The sequence below is a fragment of the Squalius cephalus genome (assembly GCF_949319135.1).
Source record: "Squalius cephalus genome assembly, chromosome: 2".
NCBI classification, from domain to species: Eukaryota; Metazoa; Chordata; class Actinopteri; order Cypriniformes; family Leuciscidae; genus Squalius; species Squalius cephalus.
In genome coordinates, this window is record NC_137123.1 from 30,909,166 (window position 1) to 30,929,840 (window position 20,675).

General features: G+C 37.1%; 2 protein-coding genes across 2 annotated transcripts; one reads left to right on the forward strand and one right to left on the reverse strand.

Annotated features, from left to right (window-relative positions):
• Positions 1-1,098: 1,098 nt before the first annotated feature.
• On the reverse strand, positions 1,099-8,034 carry chmp2bb (charged multivesicular body protein 2Bb). Its single transcript, XM_079896103.1, has 6 exons — positions 7,628-8,034; positions 7,053-7,144; positions 5,928-6,122; positions 5,153-5,255; positions 4,917-5,023; positions 1,099-1,218 (listed from the first exon to the last, which is right to left on the reverse strand). The coding sequence occupies exons 1-6, from the start codon at positions 7,659-7,661 to the stop codon at positions 1,105-1,107; spliced, it is 645 nt and encodes a 214-aa protein (XP_079752229.1). The 5' UTR covers positions 7,662-8,034; the 3' UTR covers positions 1,099-1,104.
• Positions 8,035-8,663: 629 nt separating this feature from the next.
• On the forward strand, positions 8,664-16,522 carry creb1a (cAMP responsive element binding protein 1a). Its single transcript, XM_079896117.1, has 8 exons — positions 8,664-8,931; positions 10,283-10,381; positions 10,540-10,686; positions 12,406-12,506; positions 13,398-13,537; positions 13,725-13,907; positions 14,116-14,266; positions 15,834-16,522. The coding sequence occupies exons 2-8, from the start codon at positions 10,292-10,294 to the stop codon at positions 15,976-15,978; spliced, it is 957 nt and encodes a 318-aa protein (XP_079752243.1). The 5' UTR covers positions 8,664-8,931; positions 10,283-10,291; the 3' UTR covers positions 15,979-16,522.
• Positions 16,523-20,675: the final 4,153 nt, after the last annotated feature.

A 20,675-nucleotide genomic window follows, 5' to 3' on the forward strand; every position in this document is an offset into this window, starting at 1 on the left:
GTCATCACCCATATTTCAAAAATCTCACTGTGGATTAAACAATAAACTCTAATTAACTAAACTAATTAACCTGTCATGCTACATTATTTACATCCTTACTATATATTGCAGTGCATAACCTTCGTCTACCTAAAAACCAGATCTGTGCACAATCAAAGATCAAGCTCAGTACGCCGCTTTCACGTGCGACACACCCCGACTTAATTCGGTTCGATCAATACACCTATACAACCGCAAGAGAAACCCACACACACTGTCAACCTGAGACCTCAGGCTCAGGTACATGAGAAATCAAGGAGAACAACCATCTTCAGACCACAGGAGGATAAATAATGTGCTCAACTCGAACACACTTCTTATGATTTGGCATCGCCCCTGAAAAGCAGCTGAATAAAATATGAGCACTCAAAATATCTAAACAATATTTGAACCTAGAAGACAAACTCAATCATTTCCAATTTATAAACTGAGTGAAGGTGAGAACAAGGAACTAAAGATGTGACTCACACTTCATGTTCTGCCATGCGGGAGAACACCAAGGTAAAGTGAGGACAAGACAAAACACAGCGAGACTAAAGAGCCAGCCCTGTCACTTCTTCTGTTTACAGAGGTAGAGTTCTCCTGTCAAACTTGTTTACACCAATGCGAGAGTTATATTCCAGAGTTATCGATCAAAGAGACTGAAGCTGTAGATTTCAGGGAAATGCAATTGCCTTATTCTCAAAGGCGTTGTATTGTTTAAGTATTCATTTACAACAAGTGTATTGAAACTTTTTTTTTAATTTGTTGTCCTTCTAAAGCCGGATGAAACAGCGGAACCCCTGAAAGAGTGCCAAACAACCTTGATAGTGTCATTGTAACCGTCATAAATAAATAATAATATTAAAAAAAATTGCATTTGCCATTTGTGGCACGGTTATCCCAGAGTAGGCAGGTCTGTGACTGTGAATGTAAGCTTTTAGTCTGTCCATTTATTAGCATCCGTGTGTATGTATGCGTTTGTATTCAGCATGGATGTATTCAAATGTGTGTGTGAATCTGAGCAGAGTGTGTTGTTGCCTCCTGTTGCCAGGCAATAATCAGGTGTGTGTGTGTGCATGAGCATTAGTCCACTCCAAGGGCTTTGAGCTGTCTCTCGATCTCCGCATCTGATATCCCATCTGCTTTGGATGTGGTGGCGCTTGGTTGCTTTCGGCCAGCTGAAGGGGCATGAGCCATCTGCAGGGGAAACAAAAAATCCATTATGGATCAAAAACAATGTGATGGATAGTGCTGCTGCAATCAAAGACTCAATAATCATGACACTTCACTGCGTAGGCCGTAGGGTACAGAAAAACAATATAATAATTCTCTATGGCTCTCAGTTTCTAAAATAAAATGTGTTAATTCTTTCACACAGAAATTATGATTCATTAATAAGTTCACACTTAAAGTGCCCCATTATGCTTTTTCGGATATTACCTCTCATGTAGTGATCAGTAGCGGCCTTTGCTATGTTTCACGCGTTCTGTTCTTCGCAAACAGAAGGAGCTACCACTTAGGCTCGAAAAAGGAAAAAAAAAAAGGCCGGAAATTTAAAGGGGGCTTGGGGCAAATATGCCATCCAAAATTAATAAAAAAATATCCCCAAAATCCATGAGATGGTGCAAAAAATGACTCTTGTTTTTAATATTTATAAGCAATACCACATGAGCAAGAGTACAGTTTTCCTGAATATCAGCACATTTGCAAATGTGATATTGATTTTAGTTCAATAAACAAGAAGTTAAAATTAGGAGACTTCAATTTTAGACTCAGAATATTCTTTTTGCTCTATTTTGCTAACGAAAATAGCACATTTCAAAATTGCGAAATTGTACATCTCTGAGCAACAAAATCGGTGCGTCCCAATTCGCATACTATCCGTACTAAATAATATTCGAAAATAGAATTAGTACGTCCCAAATCGTAGTATGTTGAAACGAGTGTTCCAAAGATACCCGGAGGGTCTACCATTTCCGGTCAGAATCTGAAGTGTAGATCGATGCACACTCTAACGGCTAATGTTGCCCACAACCCATCTCGCGTTGGACGAGGATTAGATTAGAAATACAAACACGCGTAAAAAGTGTTAAAAAACGACAGACATGGAGGATGTGCGAGTTATGTAGAGAGGTTTAAATAAAGGGGGTTGAGTGATTAATTATCAGTATCTAACCTTAAAAAAAAAAATATTTATTCAATGTTGTCCACGTGATATTTCATCTGTAGCAGCATTGTGAACTTTTGTAAAGATATGTTCAGCCATTAACTTTAAAATGCATCATTATATTCAAATTGCAAACACATTAGGAGAGCCTCCGCATGAAAGACCCACAACTGGCAGATCATCGTGCTCCAACATTTCTCTCCGAGATGATTGAAGATCAGAAGATGATTGACAGGGCAGTTTCCGGTGACAGGATGCACGTAAATAAGCGACAGAGCTGTCCGTTAAAGATGACGAAGTAGTATGTCCCAAAGCTTGTCTACTCTTTTGCTACACACTCAAAAGTATGTACTTTTTCTTCACAAAAAGAGTACATACTTTTAGGGCGTAGTATAAGTAGGCGAATTGGAACGCAGCAAATTATGTTTTGTTACTGAATGTATCTGGGCCTTTGTATGAATCAGTCTAATAAATGACCGAACGACTCATTCATAAAAGGCAGGTGCGTCCCAATTTGCGTACTATACATTTATGTATAATAATTAACTTTTTACATTTAATTAGTTAAATGAAATGCATAATTAAATAGTTAAAATCATTTTTGCTATGGTACTGAATGTGAGACCAAGATCTGTGAAATGTAACTGGCATTGGTACCATCTACTTCAATTTTGGTATGACAACACTACTAAAGTATTTCAGAGTTAAAATGTAGCTGCTCACATGTAGTCTAGGCTTATATGAACGGTGTTTATGGGCACTTTTCACATTTCTGGAGTTCACAGAAGCAGAAATTGTCATATGTCATATACTTCAATAGTGATAATTGGGATATTACAGCAAATATGTTTCCTCAAAGATCTTGCTGCATGTGCTCTCAGGCGAGAGTGCAGAACGTAAGATACTTTTTGAAAGAGTGACAAATGGATGTACAGGTGATGTGTGCGGAATGCCCTGGACATGTGGGTGTGTGTTTTTTTCTTCTTTTTTCTTGCAAATTTAAGAGGAAATATAGCAAATCTATGCACGTACACAACAGGGTAATTTTACATGAAAAACTTATCTTGAAGAACTTTTACACGAAGAACACTTGCACGCAATTATTATCAAATGAAACGCACTGTGATGTGGTAAAAATTCTCTACTGGCATTTGTAAATAGGGATTTTATAGTTACATGAGCATTAGAGCTGCCTGACAAATGAAAAACATGATGTGTGATAAACTTGTTGGATTATTTTATAGCCCCTGTTTTAAGATAAATATCTCCTGTTCTTTCTAGTTAAACAGCAAATCTTGTACTACGTGACATTCTGCATAAAGTCTGATTCAGGATTACTGTAAGTCATATGCAAAACCTAAAAAAGGCTTAAAGTCCCCGTGAACCGGAAGTAAACGACTTTTCTCCAGTGTTGTGACGTATTTCCCAGTGAAAAGGAATATTGAACAGAGGGCAGGGTTTTACTTAGCGCTCCTCCTCTCCATCTCTCGCTCATAGCAGACTAACGGTTTGAGGGGAGTGGTTAAGCGTTTTCAAACCAAGCCGTCAAACCTACGTCATCAGAAAAAGACGCCATTCCAGACCGGAAGTAACTTTTCAGATTTTGATTAAAGATTACCATGGTAAAAAATTTTTTTTTTTTTATATTTACTTGCACAGACTGATTGTTCACCACAAGACTAGTAATATGCACTAACAAAGTAAATAGGGTCAATTTTGATTTCATGGGGACTTTAATGTATAGGGTTCAATTATTTATATGATATATGTAATGTAGAACATCAAGACCAACAAATTATGGGAGGCTCAGCACTTTGACTCCATTTTCCGCATGTGATCTATTCTCATATTGCTTCTCTTTATATATAGTTACACATAAAAAAAATAAATACAAAAAAACGGCCTAAAGCTTAAAGGTGCTCTAAGTGATGTTGGGTGACGTCACTTCTTGTTGACGTTCGAAGTATTGTCAAACAAAACGGAGGCTAGCTAGACCCTCCCTCCTCCTCATCCGTGCACTAACCCCCCAAACCCCACCCCCAAATTCTTCTTGTCAGTTATTGGCCAGAACAGTTTGTTATGTTTCGTGGTTCAGGTTAGCCCAGTTTGTTTTTCTTGCCGTTTGTGGAGCCTGGACTGTCTACAGAGACCGCATTTTTTTACAGTATGTTCAGGGGACAGACAGCTAGCAGATAGTGAGATGTTTGCTGTATGTGACAAAAAATGTTTTGGCCTAAAAATCGTGTGACATCGCTTAGAGCACCTTTAAATAGATCAAACTTGAACAAATGGAGAGTGCTGCTTTAGTGCTTTTTAGGAAGACGGTAAGAGCTAACCATGCTTGCAGTCTTTTCTATAGTTTGCCGTGCTTAGACAGACTGAATAGGACTGACTGAGCGTGGTCATCAAATGTAAAGCCAAAATACTACCACACAACCAAGGTGCTATCTCGTTTTTACCTTGTTTGAATGAAAAAAAAAAACAAGTCATAGATTCTCTGTATCACACTAGCATCGTTGCTGCTTGGTTGTTGCATATAACACATATAAGAATAATCATTAAAGTTTTTTTTAAAATCCACTATGTTATGCAGCCCTAATGGACACAAATGGATTTCAACACTAATGCACAACATTACACAGTACAGTAACACAGTAATAAGACAGTTTATTGAATCTAGTGCCTCAACATGATTTGCCTGATGCCCGTATAATATTTCAGTTCTTACCTTTCCTGAGATCTCAATTCCAATCTCGTCCAACACCTGACTCACAATGTCGTGAGATTCTTCCTCATCATCCGAATCATCAAAGATCTCATCCAGAGTGTCATTCACTGTAAACAGACACAAACATACGCATTACAATCAATCCTTCCTGAAAAATGTCTACAACATTATTTTTCAAAACCACTCACAAAAACAACCACAATAACAATAAATAAACAAATGAAAACACATCTTACTCATCTCTTCTGTCATGTCCATCTTTGCGGTTTCTTTCTGGAAGTTCTGCAGGGTCTGCATGGTCTTCTGTGGATCCATCTTTTTGTTGACAGCTTGCATTGTCTGTAAGTTGTTTTGAGAGAGGCGGAGACACAAACAACTGAGTCACTCTTTGATTCATGTCCTTTTTAAAGTGTGCACTTTAGGCTACTTATGCAATTATGCAAAGGATGATGGCTATGTATCAACACTGTGCCAGTTCCGCATTTACAGAATAGACCAACATGTAGGCCCAAATTAGTACAAATACTAATAAAACCAAAACAATTTACCTACATGGTTAATAGAGTTGTTAAATCGTGCACAACGTCAATTTGCTGCCCTAGCTGGAAGCAAATTTGCATTTTCAAGCCATGAGTTCCCTTGCGAATTTATAATGGGGGTTTTGAATAGTGGTTTTCCATTTGGGTAAAACAAGGTTAATATTACTTTAATATCCTTTCACATTAAAGAGACTTTAATAAATAAAATAGCAGCGTTTCTTCCAGTAATGTTTACCACAATCCTTATTTACTCATAAATCCAAAGCCAATAATTCAAAAAACCCATTTGAAATTCCAGAGGGAAGCAACGGCTCTAAAATGCCAATTCTCTTTGGGATTTAGGAATACAAAATGAGCAGCCCTATTTACTTAAATGTGAAATCAGAGTGGATCTGAATTGTCTAAATTGACTGAAAATAAAATTCCTGGGGTTTAGAACAGACTTTTATAAAAGTTATCATGAGGATCTTACTTTGGTGGTTGTGGCCATGGCACCAGCCATCTTCATCTGGGAGTTCATAAGCTTGGTTTGGGTGGACATGGAGGTGACCTTAGAGCTGACAGCATATGTACGCGTTTTCTGTTTCCTCACTTGCACAAGCTGCTTGGCTAAAACTGTACAGGCCTCTCTGTTCCCTGTTTTAGCCATTTTCTTGATTTCCATCTCCTGTGATGAAAAAAAAAATATATATATAGTAGGAAACGGTTAGAGATGCATTATAATTGCATTACAGTTCTCAGTCAAGCTAGAATAAGGCTTAGAGGTGACAGCATAATAATTAGATAAAGAAGAATAATAATGTTTATTTGTATAACACCTTTAATCCATAAAATGCAGATATGTTGTACATTTGTGCCACAGACAAAAACGACTAATTCTTCCAAAAAAACAAACAAAACCTGTAAAAATATAAAAACAACTTTATTACATTATTTTAGTGTCATATGTGTTACCCTGATGGTGTTTTGTGTGTGTGTGTGTGTGTGTGTGTGTACCTGTCTATATATGGGTATTGGCCATGTTTTAAGGCCACAACCACTTTCAATGAACTCAATTCAACATGTGGATTTATATTCTACCACATGTATTATTATAATGGCTATCAGTAGTACTTTTAAAGGTGAAAAGCAAATCAGATTCTGGTAGTTCAAGTAAATAATTGATATATTATATCACTTAATGAATTGTACGGTTATAAGTTCCAAAATATACAGGCACCAATATACCATTCTGTAATACCTGAAACACTGTGACAGAACTTTTTTACAGTGAATTTCTGGCAACCACAGCTACTGTTTTTTAATGTTTACACTGGTTTTAAAACATAGCCATTGATGTATGACGGGCAGCTATAATAAAAGTATAAAGGATTCCACCAGCAACTTCTTAAAAGTTACACCAGCAATGGCACAAACAGCCCGTATCTCAAGTTGAAACAGAATCATGAGCTGTTAGTCATAATCTATTGACACACTAAGGCCCCCTGTGACATTAATGACATAATGACATAACCTCGTGATCTCATACACCTCAGTGCTGAGAAAGGGGAACTTCTGGCATCATATTCACGTCACATTGATGGGTGGGGATTCTCACCAGTTGTTTTTCCTGTCTTTCCAGTGCTGTCCGGTCTCTTGTAATCTGTCTCTGCGTTCCCCGCAGCTCTTTGTTCTGTTCTTTGATAACATCTGTAGTATGATAGGAGATATAGTTATCGATTCCCATTTAAATTATTAATGCTGAAATTTCGGAGTCAGTTATAATAACAAATACATATTTAAAGGTAGCCAACTACTTTCATAACAAGTCATTTTAGAACCCTTAACGATACAGTAGTGGCCCGGTGATTTCATTAACTATTCGTTTCGACCATCTTTAACCCGATACTGTTAAGTATGAGCAGACTCAAGTCAGATCAATAGATGTTTGATATTTGATATGTAAGTTAGAATGTTTCCAGTGGCAGCTCCCACAAACACATTTTAGAATAAAATACACTTCTGTGTTATATAGCACTGTGGACATGCCCCAAAAGACCCCAAATCAGGTTAAATGTAGGCTATTCAACAAATTTACACTCAGTAAGGAAACCAGCCGATGATTGACGTGTGAGTGTTGCTGGGCGGCTTTCACAAACAAACAAGCCCTTAGAGCAGCAGCAAAAAACTTACCATCTACGGTCTTTTTCTTGAATAACGATGCCATAACTGCGACAAACTCCGTCGGCCACGAAACTAATAGAAAAGTAAGTATTTCACAATGACTAATGTCAACTGAGAGTCGCCTATCAAAATATCATGACTATTTCCTGGTTCTTGGCAAGTAGGCGGAAAACTTGTGCTCCTCTGCAGAGATTATTTCATTTTGATTGGTGGACATTGCCTTGACGTTGCATTCAAGTCATCCAATCGTAACATCATCTTGGAAAGCACCGCCCACAGATCTTGTGCACAGAGGTCTCCTTTGTCGGTCCCACAAAATACGGGTTGGAATTTGTTCCTTTTCCTTTTGAAACTTAGTACAGGGCAGGCCAGGGGCTCTGGCCAGGGGTTTTCAGACTGCGGTCCACAAGGGAGAACTGATGGTCCGTGGAAATGTGTAGAGGAAAACAGTGTAAAAAAGAAAAAGAAATACAATTAAATAAATAATGAATATACGATTAGAATAATATACATAGACAAATAAACAAACATATTAATAAATAACGAAAAGTTTAATTAAAATAAATCAATACATTGACTTATTAAAATTATTTAAAAATTGAAATAAATGATATTAAAATAAATACAAATTGATTAACACGTAAATAAGAAATTAGATTTTAATAAAGAAATAATAAAAAATATTAAATAAATAATTAACAGTACAATATTATAGTGAGTAGGAAAACAACTTAATAATGTAGCTTGATAGAAACGGAATATTTTACAAATAATATTTGTCAAATATTCATATGAATAATAGTATACTATTCTACGTTAAAATAGATATAGCTGCCGTTTAAATTGAGTTCCTCGCATGAGGATGATGAGGATGGTTCGTGAAAACCCCATGTTCTAGTCATAGACAGTGAAAGAAAGGTTCTAGTACATTTGAACAGATTTTTTCATATTTATTACGACTAAGGGCAGCCAATCGTAGCGCAAGGATTTGACGCATGCGCAGCCAATCATAGCGCCAGGATTTGACGCATGCGCAGCCACTCATAGCGGCGCGCATGGATTTGACGCATGCTCGTGTGAATCCGACTCTGTTCGTTAGCTGTTCGTATATCTTCGTACGCCGTTCGTTATGTTCCGCCTACACCTCGGATCTTGTCGATAGTGAATTAGGGCTGTATTTCGTCCCCCTCGATCTCTGTGTTGTTGTCCTCGGTGACGCGACGGAGGTGTAGCCTGACGCGGTCTCTTACGTGTCGGACTAAATAAAAGTGGAGCTCCGGAGGCCTGGGAGTGACGAGGCGAGTCTGTGTCGGGTAAGAAGAGACGCATTCGTGGGGGAAAGAGATAATGCACTTGCTGTTTTAGTGGACATGTCGCAATGCTCGATCCGTGTGTAACAAAGAGATCATGGCGGCGGTGGGCATGTTTCTCAATAGCTCAGACTTGCTTGCAGACAATGAGTCAGTCAGGCAGTCGAAGGAGGAAAATCGCGGTGGTTTTACGAAGTACGTGTGTTTATGGGAAGGAAAAGGGATGGATAGTGTTGTGAATGCGATCGCTCGTCCATGGCACATTTTGATGGAAATACAGCACATGAAATGTTTTTTTTCTTGACTCCAGCATTGGTTTTTAGAGTAGTCGAAGCGTTCCGTGTTAAATGAAAGATCTTTACTGCATTCTCGCCCATGCAAAGGTCTTTCTTTACCACAAAAACAATTATCTTATGTAATAAATTGTGGATTTGATTGGTAAATAAAATGAGAGAAAATGTATTCCTCTTGAGTATTATTTCCTTCAAATTACACCATAAAACAGACTGATTTTGTGTTGCATACTTGCATCATTCAACCTGGAACACTATTTTACAAGTCGAAACACGCCTAAAAATGCAAGCACTTACATGTACTGTATTGTTTTATTTTATTTTAAATATCCATAAATACGCTCACGAATTTTTTTTATTATTTCGCTTGCACCTTTTTTTCTTTATTTTGCCATAATCATAAATCCTTAAAAACCAAAGCGCAAATGTGACTGACAGCTGTACACGGAAGTAAAAAAAGGCGGCAAATGGAGTCAACTTGGTTTGTTGAGCACGATGATTAAAGACTCCGTTTCAACATTATTACTCATCACAAAACAGCCATGGAATCCTTCAAAGTGTATTTCGTTTATATTTGTTATGCATGATCTCATTCATGTGTAGGTTGGTAGCTACATTTGTTTCTATGTGGATTATAATCTAATTTTCACGTTATGTAACGTCATCTGAAATTAAATGTAGACTATATAAATGCAAACATTTCACCCTTTTAGAATGTCAGAAAATATATATATGTTTAAATATATTGCATAGTGTTATATTATACATTATTAATTTGTTCAATGTCTTTTAATTTGTTGCATTTGCATTTAATACCTATACATATGTCTGTTTTATAAGACAACCCTTCAGACTACACAAATGAATACTCAAAATGAAACCGACAAACCCAGTCTGTGGGCAGATTTTGCGGTCGCACCCTTTCAGATTTCACATTTACATCGATAAACATCCCCTTTTCATGGGATTTTGATGACCTGCCCTGTATATTCATAATAAATTGTATATTCGTAGTATCCTGTATATTTATCAAAATAAAATATTTTGAATTGCATCTCCAGGCTATCTAAATGACCATGGAGGCAGGAGCAGATGTCCAGCAGGGCGGCGACACTGCAATCTCAGAGACAGACAGTCAGCAGCTGGCCACTTTGGCGCAGGTGAGTTTCTAGTATGGAAACACATTTGCTAGCATGGCAAGGCTGATTATAATTGAACAGTTAGAGTAATTATGCTTGTAGATGTGGGTTGATATTTTAATTCGGTTCTAGCTTAGTTTAGTGTCTGTGTCTCACCCTGTTGTACCTCCCTGATGCAGGTTTCCATGGCTGCAGCACAGGCATCAGCTACTGGACCCACAGTGACTTTAGTTCAGCTGCCCAACGGGCAAACGGTGCAAGTTCACGGGGTCATCCAGGCAGCCCAGCCCTCCGTCATACAATCCCCACAGGTGCAAACTGTACAAGTAAGCCTGACAAGATGGTTCATTTAAGAGAGAACCGTACAAAAATCTCATTACATAATTCTGTGTGAGCCAGAGGTCGCAAACATTTTCTGTCATTGAATTTTTTTTTTAGCAGTGACGGAAAAATCAGAAGGTTGTCTGTAATTTTGACAGATTACACTGAAGGTGATCTATCTGTAAATGTCCAGTTGGTGAAGAGTGCGCTCCAGTGTGCAGGCAGTGTTGCCAGATTGGCCGGATTTGAATTTGATTGTGCGGGTTATAATTGGTTTGGCAGGAGGATCGGGTTTGGGATCGCGATTTTCAAACATTTAAATTGTATTGGCTAGTTGGTTAACAAACAAAACCCAAATGTGCATGTCTGTCTAATCAGTCCTCATGACGTTACTAAACTCACACCCACACAGCAGAGGCAGCTGTTTGAGGAGGATTGAAGCAACGATTAATCGGTTTTGACTGTGCAAAGTTCTGTGTTAAATGCTACTATGTGTACTTCAAGAAAGACGTTGAAGTTTTTTCAACAGTTTCTGTTTGAAGTTAAAGTGCAACACAAATGTAAGTTATTATTATTGTCGTTCATTTTTTGAGCAGCATTTTCTGCTTTTTATGGTGTGTGTGAGGGTTAAAATCTGTTAATTTCCTCCTGACTGCCGTTTGCAAATAGGCTTTTGACATACTTGTAATAGTTTCTACCTGTTTGGGTAGAAATATTTTTGTCATATTTGCTCATTTTCATTTACTATATTTACCATGTTTTGATCCGTTTTCCTGTTGTATTGTTGTTCTCCTGGCAGAGAAATTTATGAATTTTTATCGTTTTATTTTGTCATTTATTTTTAAGGCCTAATAAACCTTTTTTGTCATGACAGTAGAATTATATTGCATTCTTTTGGCAGTAAATGTTTTGGACTGGAAATTGTGGTCCCAATCTGGCAACACAGATCATGGGTTCAGCCTCAAGGACAAAATTAAAACTAGAAAAAACGCAAAATCTAATGACAATTCTGCATTAGTCTCCCTTGATGCGTTTAATTGCGCAGTGACGAGCATCCAGTTCCTGTTTTGTTCAAATCCTTCCTGTTATGTGTGAAAGAAAAAAATTGGCTGAAAGAGAAAAAAGGAAAGGAAAAAATGTCGATGCGGACATGGAGGAATTTTGAGTTAAGGCAGATACAGAGCGTTGATTGAGTTTAGTTCAGTTAGTTTTTTTTATTTTTAATATATTGCGTTGTTTATATTGGCCTTTTCAGGCACCAAAGCCCAATGTCGCTGCAGGGAATAAAAAATCTGCTTTGCACAGTCTCTGTTCATCTGTTCTCTTTTCCTAAATGTATAAATGCATAATCTTGCCCTTATGCTTGTCCTGTAAGTTCATGATTAAACATTTAAATGTGAATGAAAACTACAGCTATTAAAAGTCTTATTTTCAATAAAATATTCAAATTAAAATGACTGGTAATAATGGATTATTACAGAAATTGTATGACTCTGTCAGTCAAAATGATGGACAATTGAGAAAGACTAACGCGACCTCTGGTGTGAGCTGTCTTTGCAGACTCAATATTGTATGCAGGTAGCACATAGGCTTAAATAACCTTAATACAATATGTATACTCTGTTGTTTGTTAATCTAGAAGACTTGATAGTTTATAAATAGTAATTTTTGTAGGGGATGAAGGGTCTTCAGTATTTATGGGTTCCTGTTTTGTCTCGTTTTAGATTTCTACCATTGCTGAGAGTGATGATTCTCAGGAGTCAGTGGACAGTGTGACAGATTGCCAGAAAAGGAGAGAGATCCTGTCTAGACGGCCATCATACAGGTACTTGAGTGTATTTGTAGTTTCATCTCAAAGTTGCAGTGACTTCTCTTCTTTATCTAATCAAGGGCTGTAACTAATTATTATTTTGGTAATCGAGTAATCGGTCGATTATTTTGACAATTAATCAAGTAATCGGATAATATTTTTTTGTGGTAATAAAAATAGACCTAATTGAATAATATCCAATTAATTACTTAAATGCATAAATAACAAGGAGGCAATAATAATTGTCAAATAACATTTCAAAAGCAAGTAATCATTTGGTTTTATTGAACAACACTGTTAAAATATATAATGTAATATAATATAAACATAATCAACTTGTAACGAGGTTTAAGTTTAATAGTTCACTTAAAAATGAAAAGTTTTTCATCATTTACTCACCCTCAAGTTGTTTCAAACTGGTATGAATCTCTTTCTTCTGCTGAACACAAAAGAAGATATTTTGAAGAATGTCGGTAACCAGACAGTTGATGGACCCCATTGACTTCCATAGTAGGAAAAAAAAAACTATTGTAGTCAATGGGGTCCATCAACTGTTTGGAACTGGCTAACGTTCAACACAATACTTTAATTATAAAATAAACAAACAACAAAATGAAAGTAAAGCGGCAAACCCCTCATGGATGACTGCCTCATATAAACATATAAATAAAACATAAAACACAACATAAACAGTCCAGGTCAGATCCTCTCCCGTTCTTCACTGTCGTCGCTCCTCCTTTTATCCTCGTTGTATGTAAGCATGTAAAAGCATGTAAGCGTTGCAATTCACTCTGAAACCTGCAGCGCATATATTTATTTAACTGAATATAAAATTCAACTCGCCAAAGTGGCTAGTTTATTCACAATTCATTGTTCACAAGCATGATTTGATATTTTGAAATGCAGAAAGATCCTGAACGACCTTTCATCCGATGCTCCAGCGGTCCCACGGATAGAAGAAGAGAAATCAGAGGAGGATTCCACTCCAGCCATAACAACCGTTACTATGCCAACGCCCATCTACCAGACAAGTAGTGGGCAGTACAGTAAGTTGTTTGCTTCTCTAGTACAAATACACTACTACTATTATTTTCCAACTTTTAAAATAGTAACTTGACACTGTTTGAGTCTGCTAAATACAAATCGAAATGCAAAGGTTGTCAGTATTTCAGATAACTTCACGATTATACTGGTTGCATTTAAATCAACCTCATGCCATTTGTTTTCTCCCAGTTGCTATTACTCAGGGTGGAGCGATCCAGTTAGCCAACAACGGAACAGATGGAGTTCAAGGGCTACAAACCCTGACCATGACGAACGCAGCAGGTGCTCAGCAGGGCACCACCATCCTGCAGTATGCACAGACCAGCGACGGGCAGCAGATACTGGTGCCCAGCAATCAAGTGGTCGTGCAAGGTGAGATTTAACAAAAATAGAAGACATTTCAGTTTTAAGCAAGTAGGCTACATACAATCTTGAATAAAAGAAAGCAACAGATGAGCAACAGAAGAGTAAGTGTGCTGGTCTAGTTCCTCAGGCTATAGGCTGTGCCCATGTTCAGCCACACTTGGCATCTAAACATCTCCTTGTCGAACCATAAATATGTGCTGCTTGTGTTTTTCAGCGGCCTCAGGAGACGTTCAGGCATATCAGATCCGCACCGCAGCTAGCACCATTGCTCCAGGTGTGGTCATGGCCTCGTCTCCTGCAATGCCCAGCCAGGGAGGAACTGAGGAGGTCACGCGCAAGCGGGAGGTTCGGCTTATGAAGAACAGGTACGATTAAAAACTTATCTGCACAAGTAATTGCCCATGCTCATTTTGGACTGAAAATAATTGTCTGATACCACTGATAAAATGAAACAGGTTGCCTGTGTTTTTCTAGTCAACTAGTAGTTGTTCATGTAAGCCATTAGGCGACTAATCGCACATTTATATTCATTTAATTACTTAAATATATACTACTGGGGGGCGGAATATATGCCTATTCCCCGCTCAAGCCACGCATAAAGCTTTTTAACGCGTTAAACTGAACAGAATTAATCGCATGCGTTAACACGTTAGTTAGTATTTTAGTAATAACGTGCAATGTTAGTATTGTATTTTGTTCCTATTAAATTATTTATTATTGTTATTATTTTACTTTACAATAATATTAGTAGCAGGGATTAAAGTTCGCCATCACTACGACGGATTTCCGTTAATTGCAGCGAGTCAACAACGGATTTCCGTCAATTGCAGGGTTCCCGCCTGTCTCACTTTTCATTTTAAGGCTGTAAACAGGCTTACATTTCTCAAATAGTGTAATAAATATCTTAGTTTTAGTTTGAATAGGTCTTAAATTAAGAAAAAACTAGGTGTATTCACCCTGGACTCCGCGATGTAACGATTTGATTTACGGCACTGCACTCAACATATGCTAGCCTTCTGAGTATCATACATACCTCAGTGGACACGGTTCCATGCGTTCGCCGGCTTCTTTGAAAACAAATGCACATGACCAGAGGGAGAAGATGGGAGGGAGGAGAATCGCCAACGAGTTTTTACGACAGTGTTGTCAAATATCTATTCCGAAGCTGTAGGGGGAGCTCTATAGAGAAACCTGCGAGCAAAAAGCGAATTTGCCAAAACTGCATAGTGCTGCTTCAATTATTTGTATGGCTACATCACAAAGAGTCAAGTCTTGTAAAAGCATTAGATTAAAAACATTGAAATTTCATAAAAGTGCGTAAATAATAGAAATAAAGTTCAAAATGACCTTTCTTTAAATGCAAATGTTCTTTGAGTATTTCATTTGTGAAGGTAAAGCATGTGCTCACTATACTCCTAATTACAAGAAGAAAAAAACTGCTCTTAAACTGGGTGAGTGACAGGCTGTGGAATGGGGATTGGTCGAGGAAAATTCTTCAGTCAAAATTTTTTTTTTGCTTTAAGTAGTAAAGTAGTTTTTTGTAGTAGTAATATATTTCTTATTTGATTTCGTTTCATGTAATTTTAATAATAATAAAATAAAAATGTTTTTTTGAATAATAATAAATATTATTATTAACAATAATGTTATTGTAGTCATATTGAATAAAGGAGAAAAAAACAAGTTTTCCTTTCTTTATTTTTTCTTAGCTGATCACATGCCTGATTAAAATGCCAGATTATTTTTTTGTGTCATGATTGTTTATAGATATTTTTTTTCCTGTAACTTGACTTTTACTATGAATACAACCTGTATACTGCGGTCTTCCTTAGAACCTTAACTTAATGGTTTTGAATATTGCATTTTTAGTTTGCGTGACTAATTTGGTGTCCTCTATAATCGCCTGACTGTAATAATGTGTTTCCACCACAGGGAGGCAGCACGGGAGTGCCGCAGGAAAAAGAAAGAGTATGTTAAATGTCTGGAAAACAGAGTGGCCGTGTTGGAGAATCAGAACAAAACGCTCATCGAGGAGCTCAAAGCGCTTAAGGACCTTTACTGTCACAAATCTGAATAATTGTCCTCACGCATACGTGCTGAACGGATCTCTTCTGGTGCCTCTAGAGACAGAGACTCTGAACATACCACAGGCACCTGCACAGCATCTGTCTTTTTTCATTTTTTATTTCTTTTTTTAAATATTATCTTCTGTAAAAATCCAGTTATCAGTAATACATTGTAAGTTTGTACGTGTAAACTTTTTATTTCCCTTTTCTCTTCAGAAGAAAGAGAGTCGGTTTTTTGGAGACAAGAAAAAACGACATGCAGGGTACAGTTTCGTTATCAACATGTTGCCCTACTTAAGGAGCGTTGTGAACCATAAAGAGCACCTTTCTGCAGCTGTGACAGGGAATGAATGTTTGTGTGGGTTTATCATGAAAACAGCCCAGGGTGCTGCTTCTGAGACCTGCTCCTATCACTCTGAGGTTCCCATTTGAAAGACTTTCCCACAATGCACCAGTCCTTGATGGCTGCTTGCGAGCATGATTAAAGAGGGATGGAGTTTTTCACTATTGCAGCATGGCTCTTTAATGATTGAGATTAAATCAGCCGTGCCCTCTCCTGTTGTTTAACTGCTTCCGTTACTAATACATAAACTCATATTTTATATATATATATATATATATATATATATATATATATATATATATATATATATGTATGTATGCCCCTCTGTTATGACTTGGATTGATATATAATGTGTCATCTACTTTTTTTAAGCAGTGTTCTTTTGTTACAAAATTAAGGAGAAACTCAGTCACATTTGTTAACAGAAAATAGCAGATCCTTTGAAACCTGGAATGATAACATTTGAAAAAGTGTAAAGTAAATGAAATATACTACATGATTTTCAATGAGTATTTGATGGCCTATAATTAGAAAATTGTTTTTTAAAATTGTAAGTGTGCTTATATTGTAATATATTGGATTTCTTCATCTATGCTAGACTTTACAGGTTATTCTAGTGCCATCTACACTGATCAGAGGCTAATTGTGTTGATTCCCTTATATTTTGGGCAAAGATTTTGATATATAATAACTGATCTCTGATCAGTGGAGTTTTTTTTCATGTTCCACATTGCAATGAAATGCTGTTATTCTCTTCTGTCTTTGGCCATAACATGTACCTATCCACAACAACAGAACATACATGTTATTTTAAGTCGTTTTTTTTTTTTTTTTTTTTTTTTTTTGGTTAAACATTTCTGATTTTATTTTTATGTTTATTTTTGTATTATGTATTGTATTTTTAAGATATGTTGCTTATGTGTAACCTAAATCAGTTATAAAGCATTCTGGTGCAGTCTTTCATCAACAATTATATATTTGGCAGCTGTTCGTAATCTAATGTGTTCAGGTAGTTTTTATTTTCAGAGTTTATCTGTAATGTTTGTGAAGATTTAATATTATTTGATCTTAACTTTTCACTTCAGTGCAGTTGCTCAGCCCAGCAGGGACGTGTAGAGAGTTCCTCAGGGGCAGGGGCTCAGATGTAAAAAGGGGCATATAGCATATATATATATATATATATATATATATATATATATATATATATATATATATATATATATATATATATATATATATATATACATACACACAGTATCTCACAAAAATTTGTACACCACTCACATTTTAGCTAACATTTTAGTATATCTACTCAAGGGACAATACTATAGAAATTAAACTTGGATTTTAGAGTAGTCAATGTGCTGCTTGTATGGCAGTATATATTTACTGTCCTCTGAAAATAGCTCAACATACAGCCATTATTGTCAAAATAGCAGGCAACAAAAGTGAGTACACCCGAAGTGATAATAGCTGTACATCGTTTAACCATGCAAAGCAACATGTCCTATTCATCATTTTCATGTTTTTGTCTGCTTAACAGGACCATACAAATTTGTGTATCTTGTATTAGAGCAGTTAAAATTTGTGCTTTGAATACCATTCTCTTATCGTGACCACTGGATGTTCAACATGGCACCTCATGACAAATAACTCTCTAAGGATTTGAGAATTAGAATTGTTACTCTCCACAAAGACGGCCTATAGGCTATAAGAAGATTGGTAACACCCTGAAACTGAGTTACAGTACAGGCCAGGGTCATACGGAGGTTTCCCAAGACGGGTTCCACTCGTAACAGGCCTCGCAAGGGTCAATCAAAGAAGTTGAGTCCTCGTGCTGTGCGTCAGGTGCAGAAGCATCAAAAAACACGCATGCGTGCTGCCAGCATTGCTTTAGAGGTCGCAGAAGCTCAGCTTGTCAGTGCTCAAACCATACGCTGCATACTACATCAAGTCAGTTTGCATGGCTGTCGTCCCAGAAGGAAGCCTCTTCTGAAGCTGGCTCACAAGAAAGCCTGCAAACAGTTTGCTGAAAGCAACCTGCCCAAGAGCATGAATTACTGGAACCATGTCTTGTGGTCTGATGAGACTAAGATAAACTTGTTTGGCTCAGATGGTGTCCAGCATGTGTGGCAACGCCCTGGTGAGGAGTACCAAGAAAATTGTGTCTTGCACAGTCCAGCATGGTGGTAGCATCATGGTCTGGGGCTGCATGAGTTCTGCTGGTACTGGGGAGCTGAGCTTCATTGAGGGAAACATGGATTCCAACATGTACTGTGACATTCTGAAGCAGAACATGATGCCCTCCCTTCAGACACTGGGCCGAACGGCATGATAACGACCTCAAACACACCGCCAAGATGACAACTGTCTTGCTGAGGAAGCTGAAGGTGAAGGTGATGGAGTGGCCAAGTATTTCTCCAGACCTGAACCCTATTGAGCACCTGTGGGGCGTCCTCAAGCGGAAGGTGGAGAAGCGCCATGTGTCTAACATCCAGCAGCTCCGTGATACCATTATGGAGGAAGTGGATCCCAGCAACAACCTGTGCAGCTCTGGTGAACTCCATGGCCAGGAGGATTAAGGCAGTGCTAATCAAACAATTGCAGGCTTGATGCGCATAAGGAACTTCTTTAAAAAAATAAATAAATAGTAATGTGTGTGCAAATTTTTGACCAGTAGTACTGTAATATTATACTATTGCTGCAAAATTATCAAAAATGTTAAAATAATAGTCACCATTTCATGTGTTGTTGTCAGTTTACACTTCACATGATAGGCCTGTAGGCCTGGGCTTCATTTAACAAACTATGATAGTTTCATCAAATGGTAAACGTATAGTATAGTATAGTATAGTATAGATAATAGTATAGACTAAATACAAGTGACTTGAACTTGCTACATTTGGTGCTGCTTTTGTGCAGTGCTTTGTAGTCAATTAACATCAATTAGTTCAACGACGCAGATTCAGATCGCTTCATAAATGTAAATTAAGTCTGTCCATGTAACGATTTATTTATAAATTACCGGAAAATTCACGTTCCACTTCACATTGTCCAATGAAATTTGAACTGTTGTGCCAGATGACAATTGGTCAGTGTATTATACATGACAAACAGGCTTCAATTAATAATGTAATATTGAATAAAATGCTAAATAACCATGTTTATTTATGATGAGATCATTAAAATAAACGGAAAAGCATGTGCAGCACTATGCCATTTCACATTTTGTAAAATATAGGCTATGCCAGATATTAGATATCAGTACATGCTAGAACAATCTCGAAATGCATTTTTTCAGGCTGTTTATCATTCAGTTAGATGAATGGATTGAAAGAGTGAGATGCCTTGAAATGATGAAGGTTACTTGAACGAATCGGGTGGGCACTGCTTCAGCCATTCAATCGCCTACAGATTGAAAAAATGAAGAAAAAAACATTGTAAACATTGAGACATTGTAAATTGTCAGTGATGCTTAAAGTGCCTAATTTAAAGTTTGTTTTAAGATACATGGGCATCTCAGTTTTCTGCTTAAAGAACACCAGATTGCTTTTTTTTTTTTTTTTTTTTTTTTTTTTGTCTGCAGCAGAACAGCACAGAGCTCCCTGATTGCTTGTGTTCTGTTTCTCAGAGCGTTTCACCTTCACGGTCAGTGATCAAGGTCTCCAGCAGTCTTTGATAATGGCCACAGGCAAACTTATTCATAAAACTCATTAGGGTATTAAATGGTGCTAAACAGTACCCCCTTGCCTATGAATCTGTGGGTTTGATAAAGCAGAATGAGAGGCTTAGATTAGAATGGTCTTTGTTCGATGATTATAGACTCCAGTTATTAGCACTGATTTGTAGCAATATCTTAAATGATTAAAAAAGATAATTTGTGTCAAGGGTTAATTAAAGAGCTTTTTCGTGCAGTCTAGCATTTAATAGTCTTATCTAGTCATTCATCATCTGTTGAGAGTTTTTTGATTCTTTGCTTTGGAAGAAAATACATTTCTTTTTATGGAATTCTGAAGAGGGTATATATGTCCTCTCATCAAATGCATGTTTTTTGTTGTTTTGTTCTTCTCAAAATGTCTGTGGGTTCATTCAAACTTTTTAAAAAGTTCCTCTGTAAATGTAGTAAGCGGCAAGCCACATCTGCCCGTTCTGTCTAGTACATTATGAACAAATTGTAGCAAACATTGCAGATTGCCTCTTTTTATTTTTGAAGTTCAAAAATGAAAATTACTCATATTGTTTCAAGCCCATTTACTTTATCTTAAAAACAGAAACGAAAATATTTTTAATGAAACCTGAGATATTTCTGTCCCTCCATTGAAGGTCCGTTCCACCAAGACTTTCTTCAAAAAGAGATGCAATCGC